The 10,355-nt window shown below is 31.7% G+C and overlaps 1 protein-coding gene across 1 annotated transcript; it reads right to left on the bottom strand.

Moving 5' to 3' along the window:
- Window positions 1–4,855: 4,855 nt before the first annotated feature.
- Window positions 4,856–10,188, bottom strand: LOC102588295 (vicianin hydrolase-like). Its single transcript, XM_006339890.2, has 13 exons — window positions 9,981–10,188; window positions 9,418–9,487; window positions 8,949–9,007; window positions 8,786–8,861; window positions 8,412–8,489; window positions 8,244–8,331; window positions 7,914–8,166; window positions 6,650–6,765; window positions 6,008–6,225; window positions 5,668–5,699; window positions 5,477–5,579; window positions 5,293–5,401; window positions 4,856–5,211 (listed from the first exon to the last, which is right to left on the bottom strand). Exons 1-13 carry the CDS (start codon window positions 10,146–10,148, stop codon window positions 5,034–5,036), a joined length of 1,548 nt encoding a protein of 515 aa, XP_006339952.1. The 5' UTR covers window positions 10,149–10,188; the 3' UTR covers window positions 4,856–5,033.
- Window positions 10,189–10,355: the final 167 nt, after the last annotated feature.

Genomic DNA, 10,355 nt, shown 5'->3' with positions numbered 1-10,355 from the left:
TAATCTGCAACCTCGGGTACAGTGAGGGGATTAAATTTCTTAAGGAAACACAGTGGTTTTTGTGGACTCGGATTAAAATTCCTTCTGTCTATTTCATCTTTTTTCTGTATTTTTGACTAACCTGAATACAGGAGATAACAAAATATTGGAGTCAAAATGAGAAATGTAGGAACTGTGTTGGAAAATTTAGAATCTACCTTGTCAAGAGGTTTAATTTACCTTCCTAAACTTATATCCATACCGGGGTACCAATCGGGGATCAGAAACAAGAGAATCAAAACATACAATAAAGACTCCATTCAAACACCATTGGAGGTCTAGGGAGCAAGAACTTACCTCTGAAATGAGACTACAACACTCTCCCAAGAGTCCCATTGCAATGTCTCAACTAATTCCAGCAACAAAAATCAAATTGAATGAAGAAACGAGTCCAGAAGCTCTCAAATTGATCTCAATGACTAAAAGAAAAGACCTTAAACACAGTCTTAAAATAGTTTCAAGTACTAAAAAAGTTTTCACTAGTGCCGCTAAAGCATATGGGGAAGCAAGCCCTTGGATGCTAAAGTAAAAGTCACTTAAGCGGTGTTAGGGCTGCTTAAGCAAGATGACCTGAGCTTGTCAGACCCGCTAAAGTGAAAAGAGCTTAAATGAGGCCAGGGCCTCTTAAGCGGCTAGCCTGATCTGGCCCTACTAACTTAAGAGAGCATTTTGCTGCTTAAGCAGAAGCAGCTAAAGCTTCACCATGGCCACAAAAGCAAGGACACAAAGATCAGGCACCAGATCTAAATCTTCTCACTATTGATTAAGATGACAACTATGAGGGCCTTGTTAGCTACAACAGTAAAGAAGGGCTGGAGCATCTTCCAATTTGATGTAAACAATGCATTCGTCCATGGTGAGTAGCATGAGGAGGTGTATATGAAGGTGCCACTAGGTTTGGTGGTACATAAACTAGCGACGGTGTGTAAGTTGAATAAATCCATATATGGTCTAAAGGAAGCCAATTGGCAGTGGTATGCCAAGTTGGCTAAGGCCATGTACTCCAAAGGTTATACTTACTCATTGAATGACTACTAACTTTTTCATTAGAAGTCTTGAAAGTTCCACTATCTTTGTTGTTGTATATGTAGATGATGGTATTCTAACTGGCACAAATGCTTTTGAGATTAAGAAACTCTAAATCTTCCTGCATGATTAGTTCATAATCGAAGACTTGGGAAAGTTGCACTACTTTCTTGGGATGGAGGTACTCAATAAAGGGGATGGACTTATCATTTCACAAAGAAAGTTTGTTCTAGACATGTTAAAAGCTTACAATGTTGCAAGCATGAGCAACTGCAGTTCTCCACTAGACCATGTAGTGAAACTCCATGCCAAAGAAGGAACTCCCTTGTCAGAACCTCTATTTTACAGAAATCTCATTAGGAAGATGAACTTCCTAACTAACACTAGAATAGACATATAATACAATGTGCAACACCTTATTCAATTCATGCAGGATCCCAGAGAACTACACTTGCAAACAACATTTCACCTATTGAGAAATCTCAAGACATATCCTATTTTACGAATTTTCATGTCACACGACCAATCATACACTGTCAAGGCTTATTGTGGTTCTGATTGGGCTGCATGCCCTGATTCGAGGAAGTCTGTAAGTGGTTATAATGTGTTCTTAGGAAATAGTCCACTTAGATGGAAATCCAAGAAGCAAAAGACTATATCCCTATCTTCAACAAAGACAAAGTATAGAGCCTTGAGGAAAGTTGCAGGTGAACTAGTTTGGCTTAATAGGTTACTAACATAACTTATAGTGCCACTACTGACCCCCCATTAAAGTATATTGTGACAGTCAATCAACTCTCCACATTACTAGAAATCCAATATTTCATGAGCAAATCATGCACGTTGAAATTTATTGTCACTTTGTGAGGAATCTACTACATGCAGGACTTATTTCACTGCATCACATAAGCTCAGACAGTCAAGTGGCAGACATCTTAACTAAGAGATTGACTAGTATAAAATATTATGCAGCATTGCACAAGTTGTGAATGTTCTCCACACCTCTAACTTGAGGGGGTATTAAGATTAGCTAATTATGATGTTAGTTAGTTAAACAATTCAATTAGTTACTTAGCCTAGCATATCAGATCAGTTAGTTAATATAGTTAGTTAGCATTAGCATGAATTCTGTTAATATGACAGTTGTATTGATCAATTAGATATTTTGTCTTTCCCTATAAATACACATGAACTCATGGAAATCAGTTAAGATATTTTTCCCAATTTCGTACTTCTTCTCTGATTTTTTTTCTCATGAATTGTATCCATGGTTGATGCTTAGCTTCCTTGAGCAGTACTATTGACAATTTATATTCGAGTTATTGTGCACATTGTTACATATTCTATCATTAATTAGATATATGTAATTATATCGATGTTTTGTTATCTTAAATATAATTATTAATTATATATCCTATATGCATTTGTTTCCAAAGGGAAATTCTATTTCATACTTTATGTCTTGCCATGACCAATGAAAGTTATTGAATATTTTTCATATTCACCCTTCCCTTTCCCTCATTTTCTTATGTACTTTGGGGAATTGGCTCCTCTCCATTGTAATATCTCTTCATTTCGTCAAAGTTACATCTAAATGAGAGACATGTGTCTTATTTTTATTACTCAACTATGATTATGGAAAAAAATTATTTAATATAATTTTAACCTTTAAAACTTAAACAGGATACATGTCTCTCATCTAAATATGTACACTCTGAGGCGTAGCTAAGTGGGGTTTAGGGGTTCAGATGAACCCATTAGATTTTTCGTAGACCATGTATTTGTATTAGAAAATTAAATAAATATCTATATATGTATATTAACTGTTGAACCCCCTAAAATATCTGACTGATGGCTCAGTTGTATGGAAGGGCCATGGAAATGTTTTTCCGTGCTAGAGTTGTGGGTTCAAACCCCAGTGACTTAGAGTGAAAATCCAGTTCATAGCTTTACTTACTAGTTATTTAACGATTTTCTTCTCTCCCAATACAAAGCTGCTACTTCTGGTTTGACTTGGTATTGTCATTATCAGTGTTTTAAAAGACTTTGTTAGGGCTCACCCCGGGGAAAGGCTCTAGAAAAACACCTCGAGACTCAAGTGTAAGGCTTAGTTTTGTAAGACTTATGCCCTAAGTGCTTGATTGTACACCCTAAGCACGCTCAACACCCAACGCTCGGCGCTCACCTAACAGATCTTACACAAATTATGTGTTAAATTATTTAGTTAAAATTATTCACTCTCATAATTCATGAATAAATGAATGATACTTAATAGTATTTTAATCTATAGATATAACAAGATTGAGAGTAACTTAAATTAATAATAAGTTGTTGTTTCACATTTGTACTATTTGGTAACACTATGAGGATGATTATATATTATCTAACATTTCTTTTAGAAATATATAGCGAAATGTTACAGTTTCACTTATCATTGGTTTTCATGTTTTTGTCATATGTCTCAAAATTATCATATTTTGTTTAGCTATTTGAAAGTAATTTTGTTTTTAGTCATGATGGAATGATAAATAATACTAGAAAATTTTATTGATTATTTTTTTAGAGAGGTAAATTGTATAGTATGATAATAATATATTTGAGATAAGTATCAAAAACACATCGAAACTATCCCCTTTTTTTTAGTTTCATACCTAAATTATTAAGAGTGTGAGTTTCATACCTAAACTATCAATTATTAGTTTGAGAAACACACATAAGTGATTTGTGTAATGTACTCTCTCTTTTATTTGAAAAATCTTGACACATGGCATTCCACATGCATAAAATATTCCACCTTGAAAAACATTAAATAGTAAACTATTAATATTAATTAAAAAAATTAAAGATTAAAGTATTACTAACCCCAAAAAATAATATGTACTTATATTTTTAGGAATTTTTTTCTACTTGTGTACCGAATACAACATTAATAAAAATTTTATTTTAAATAAAGTCTTACAAGTAAAAAATATTTTTGATAAGTATATGTCTAACACAAAATGAGAAGAAATTTTTTTTGAAGTGGAGGGTTAGATGGAGTGGGTAGATTTTTTTTTTTCAAAAAAATGAAATAACATCTAAATTTGTATTTGAAGGGGGGGGGGGAGGGGGTGTACGGTGAGAGAAAGTAATGGAGTGGGATAAGAAAAATATTTTACATTTTATTTTATAAAAAAAAATTGGGATAATAATTTTAATTTTAAATTTTAAGTAATACTAATAATTTATTTAAGTTTTATCAAGGTGGAATGTTTTGTCCATGTGGGGTGTGATGTAACAATTTTTTAAAATAAAAGAGAGAGTTTTGTATTACACACACCATGATGAGAGTGTTATAAAAGAGAGATGTGTGTTTTTCAAACTAATAAGTGATAGTTTAGCACACTCTCAATTGTTTAGTTATGAAACTCAAAAAAGGGAATAGTTTAGGTGTGTTTTTGGCACTTACCTTTAATATATTTTTAAAAAAATGATTCCTTTATTAGTGGAAAAGTTGTATAATCATGTTAGAAGTTTATTTTCTATGAGTTTCATTAATCACGTTTGTAATTATTTCAAACTATTGATGTATTTTTATAATTTTGCGTTATTATATTATTATATTATATTGTAAATTAAAAATTCAAAGATCCATAGGGCTTAAGCTTCGCCCTATGCGAAGTAAAATGCACCGGGTCATGCCTCCGCCTATTAAAACAGTGGTCATTATTGTGCAATCTTTGACAGACTTTGAAATTAAAGAGATAAATTGCAAATTGTTGAGGCTTAGCAAACAAATGTAGCAAGCAAGTAGATAAGATTAATAGGGAGGTGCTCCCATGTTATTCTTGATGACATAAAAGTAAAGGACATTTATTTTCAGTCAACACTCAACAGAGAGTGCAAGTAGCTAGAGCTCTTAAATTCACATGGACCTCTAAATAAAATGCAATTTTCCAAAGTAGAGCTACTAGAAAGAGTGACATAATTTATAGGCCAGTGTACAATAGAAATTTCTTGTACCAATAAGAAGATTTCTTATGGTATCGTTTAAGACCATTCTTGTAGTCAACAAAAGTGAGGCCAAACCGCACAGTGAAACCAGCATCCCATTCATAATCATCTAAGAACGACCACACAAAATGTCCTTTAACGTTTGCTCCAGCCCTGCACATTATGCAACTTATTTACATTAGATTCTAATACATTTCCCAAAAAAAAACAAAAAATCTACAGAAGAAAACTTACTGTATAGCTTTTGATAGAAACCATAGATGGCCCTCATAATACTTTATCCTCATGTCGTCATTCAAAGATTCTTTAAGTGACATTGTGCTATTATTGGCTTCTGCCATCCCTGAAATTTGATGTCAAATATTTTAGCAGTTATGTAACACTTATCTTTGAAGACCACCAAAAGTGAGGTAAGTACCATTTTCAGTGATGTAAATGGGAGGATTGTTATATTTTTCCTTGATGTGAAGCATGAGACCATAGATTCCTTTTGGATAAATGAAAAGCCAATCCAAGGCAGTCTACACACATTAATTAACATATATATGAGTCAAAATTTTGAAGAGAAAATTCTGAATTACAAGAAAAGAAATAGGAAAGAAAGAGTACCGGTGTGCCAATAGGTTTTCCGTCCTTTAATGCTTAACAGAAAAAAAGGAGAAAGTAATTATTTGAAACTGAAGAAGATATATACTCTCACTTTATACGACACATTTCGAATTTCAATATTCAAATAAGTATTTTTTACCGTACGTCTTTTATATATCTTGTAAATATTTTGAATTATCGATTATTATGACTTATAATATATAAATTTCATTTTTAAAAAATTGATGATTTCATGAGCAAATTATCGGTCAAACTTAAAATAATTGATTCTCGAAAAACGAAATGTGTTATATAAATTGTGACAAAAGAGGTATGAAATAAAGTTTGTTTGTAGTCTTACGTGAAAGATCAGCATGATTGTCAGTGGTGTAGCTGAGATTAACTTTATTAACAGAGAGCAATGGAGAAGCATAATATGTGGTATAGTAATTACACCCTAAGAAATCCATTGAACCTTTCACTAGCTTTGATTCCTCAACTGTGAATCTTGGGAGCCGACGCCCTACCATAGCTCGCATGCTTGCCGGGTAATCACCATATGTTATTGGATCCAAAAACCTGTATTTTATTAATATAAGAGATTAATTACTATCTACATGTATTAATGTAATATATCTCGCTTTACCAATCATCTAGAAATGATATATTAACATTTTAATTTCCAATCACATTCGAATTAAAATTCCATACTTTATATACTCTTTCCGTCCTAATCACCTTTTTTATTTCGAGATTTAACCAATTATATCGTTGACAGTAATTTTTTCATATATCTTTTAAATATTTTGAATTGACAATTATTATAACTTATAATACTTTTTATATACTCCTTCTAGCAAATCAAGTCGGTAAAAAAAAAAAAAAAAAAGGTAGAGAGCGTGTTTAACATGCATCTAGTGGTTAATAAAAAATTGCAACTTGCTCAGAGTGTCATGAAGATGTCATGCATGTGGCAGTGGCTAATGTGGTCAGTAGCACTTACCATCCCAACATAAAATCAAGAGCTCTTAGTGGGGCCTTGAGTCCTTGAGGTGTATTGATTTTGGGCACAAACATATGAGTGACCAGAGTAACTCCTATTTTCCCTTTCTGACTTTTCTGCAATTATATTTTAAATATATTCAGTATGAATATTTAATTAATTTACGGCAAAAAAAAATACTCCCTCCGTTTTACAAGGAATGACCTAGTTTGACTTGACTTGACACGGAGTTTAAGAAAAATAAATAAGACTTTTGAATTTTATGGTTCTAAATTAAAGTTCTGTCAAATGTACAAAATTGTCCTTTAATCTTGTGGCCTTAAATATGTCACGTGAAAAGCTGAAATTAAAATATTACCGAAAAAAAAATCATTTTTTTTAAGCAAACTAAAAAGAAAAGGAGATCATTCTTTTTTAAACGGAGGGAGTAATAGATTTCTGAATTATGCATGGGCAAGAAGCAAACTTCCAAACGGATGGATAGTATATATCGCTTTCTATTTAATTAAATGCACTTAATAGTCACCCAACTCTATTTTATAATTGTCCAATTTATATTTTGCATTCAATAGCTTTGTTTCAAACAAAAATTCTTATATTTCTTTTTAATCCATTTTTAGAAAATATATCTCTTTTCTTTTTTGATAATTTTTTGATGATTAAATTTTTCACTTGATTAAGGGCCCACAAGATTAAATGACAAATGACAAGGTGCATTCTACATATCTATAATTTAAGATAGTAAAATTCAAAAATATTTTTCTTTACTTTCTTATATTGTATGCTTCAAATCAAAATCAGACAAATAAAATTGAAATGGTGAGAATATATATATATATATATTATTATTATTATTATTATTTTATTTTATTTTATTTTATTTTTTAAATAAATGAGAATAAAGGGAGTATTATTCAACCCAAATATCTGAATAATCACCCAAACTATGACAAATTAAATAATCATATTAAAAGAGATAGTAAGTATTCCCTCCGTCCATTTTTACTTGTCGACTATATTATTTTGAGATGTCTAATAATATTTGTCGAGTGAAAAATTTATCATGTTATGTCTATTTTACTTTTGCTATTAAATACTATTCATTTTTAAACATTTAAGTGGCTTGTATTGAGTGATTTAATAAAGTTACATCAATCATTTACTGTTTGTTAATTCACATGTCAATATTATTGGAGAGAGGGAGGATAAGATAAGAAAATAAAAGTTTTCTCATGAAAAAGAGGTAGATCTAGTAATTAATTACCTGATATTTATCTCTATAGATCTTAACAGCAGTTGCATGTGCTAGAAGCAAGTTGTGAGCAACAATGTATGGCTCAGTAGCAGAGTTACCCTCAGTGCAATTACCTACATATTTAGAACATCTTCCTGGTGCAAAGGTTCCTTTTGTATATCCATTCATGCTGTAAGAAAGTGGTTCATTTAGAGTTATCCAATGCTTTACTCTATCCCCAAATTCTTTGAAGCAAATGTCCACAAAGTCACCATAATCTTTCCTGAATTAATTATGATTCATGTTAAGTGCTAGCTCCAATTATTTTATTATTTAAATGTTTGATCAGCTCCTACATACGCTATTTTTGAGCTGAGAAACCCTTTGTATTCGTCTTCAAGGGCTTGTGGTGTGTCCCAATGGAATAGAGTCACAAAAGGAGTTATACCTAAGGAAAAGTTTATTAATTAAATGGATAGTATTATAAATAATTAATGAGAGATCAGGGAGCTGTAATTATATTATTACCATTAGCGATTAGCTCGTTGAACACATTATTGTAGAATTTGATGCCTTCTGGATTCACTCCTTTGCTAACCTTACCATCTTAAATAAGCACAACAAGGAAACAAAGCTTTCAGCAGATCAACTATATACATAATTTTCCTTGTAAATATATTTCACATCCATAAGTTATAAGGGTTAAAGATTAGGGAAACTGAATATATGGAACAGGCTGAATAACATGGTCCAATTATCCTGTATAACTAGAGTTAGAGTCACACTAGCACTAGGCTACTAGTCAATTTCAGGTAGTACAAGAAGTAGCAGCCTAGCTGATATTTCATATCTTGAGTTTCTCTTATTCTTTAAGAATAGGTAAGTAATGAATTGTTACGTACATGGTAAAATTCGAGACCAAGAGATAGACATCCTGAAAGCTCTTAATCCCACTTGCTTAAGCAGTTGAATGTCTTCCTATAATATTCAATGAAACATATATATGCAGTTTAGAGGAACATAAAGAAGTGCAACGAACATGCACTGTATGTCATATATGTATACCTTATAGCGATGGTAGAAATCAACAGCCACATCTGCTGTAGAAGCATCAAAGATCTTTTCTGTATGTTGGAAGAATATTTGCTAAGAAAGAGTTATATCATATGAAGAAACAAGTATTATATCAACAAGTAGCCGCCATAACTAGCATTCTGGTCATATTCGAAACAACGAAGGCAGAGTTATTTTCTGGATTACATAATCTTCAAGCTTTCAAAATGCAGTGATCGCTAATGCAATGTTCAATTTTGCATTATTGGTGAAGTGTAAGGTATATATATATAGTATTATCTTTGGTTTGGATTTGAACCCAACAATACTTTTCTTATGTTTTGGTGATTTTAATTTTGATAAGTTAACAGTAGTAATATTTAAATGATATGTGGTGTAAACTTCAAATCCCAGATAACTTTTTTTTGTTCCGTCCTCCTCCTTTTTTATACTTGTATTTTATGTTAATTCATGATGAGACCTGGGTGCTGTCGAGTGAAAGTGTCCCATATACTTGGTCCTCTTCCTCCTTTAAGCGCCTCTCCTTCGATCTGAAAGCTCATTAAACAAAAACAAAAAAAGTTAATATTGCGTCTCTCTCAATTTATATGATTCATTTTCTTTTTTAGTCTATTTAAAAAAATGACATATTTCGATACTTCACGGAAAGGCATGTATATATATATACATGTGTGTGTGAGGTAGGTAATATTAAAGATACAAATAAATAAATAAATAAATAAATAAAAACATAAGTAGTTTAATAATTCTTAAATAAAATGGTTTATTAAGCTGTATATATGTTCAATTTTCACTATTTTATAAAATTAAAAAAAAATGATTCAGGTGCTTGAATCAGGAACAAAAATAAAGCCCCCGCACACACGAAGGAGGGGCAAATTCGGAAGGTTTTTGGATAATTCACCTGAGCACAATAGTTTTTACCTAAAAGATTTGCATTGTGAAGTCCGTTATTATATTATTCTATCAACTTGAGTTCGGAGCGTGTGGGTGTAGAAAATTTGAAGTATTATATTATACTACCTGATAAGCAGCTGATGAAGCGCCAAAAACAAAATCAGGAGGGAAGCTAGTTCGATTAAATGGAGCATAAAAGCGTTTTGCAGGAATTGCAGCGCTCGTTAGAGGAAAAAAATATGCAAGAGCTATAAGGAAAAAGATGCAGAAGCTTAAGAGATTTCTAATAGCCATTGTTGGTTGCCTCTCTACCTTCTGTCTAACACTTTGTGTAATGCCCCCTATTTATACAAAAATATTCAACTCATTATTATTCAACTAGTCCTTCCCTTTATTTACTCTATTATTTATGCCAGCTATCATAAAAAATATTTTTTTATGCATGTGATATATATATACCTTTATCCTATATGGAAAATAAACAGCATATCTGTTGTAGTA

Source organism: Solanum tuberosum, unplaced genomic scaffold (genome assembly GCF_000226075.1).
Source record: "Solanum tuberosum cultivar DM 1-3 516 R44 unplaced genomic scaffold, SolTub_3.0 scf00011, whole genome shotgun sequence".
NCBI classification, from domain to species: Eukaryota; Viridiplantae; Streptophyta; class Magnoliopsida; order Solanales; family Solanaceae; genus Solanum; species Solanum tuberosum.
This window is presented reverse-complemented; position numbering and strand designations above follow the sequence as displayed.

Excerpts from the sequence above, each read along its gene's own strand:
- LOC102588295 (XM_006339890.2), bottom strand. The coding sequence starts at position 10,148 with ATGGCTATTAGAAATCTCTTAAGCTTCTGCATCTTTTTCCTTATAGCT. Across the intron at positions 8,862-8,948 it reads ATTTCTACCATCGCTATAAG|GAAGACATTCAACTGCTTAA; the intron begins GTATACATATAT and ends TGAATATTATAG. Across the intron at positions 6,226-6,649 it reads CTTGATTTTATGTTGGGATG|GTTTTTGGATCCAATAACAT; the intron begins GTAAGTGCTACT and ends AATAAAATACAG.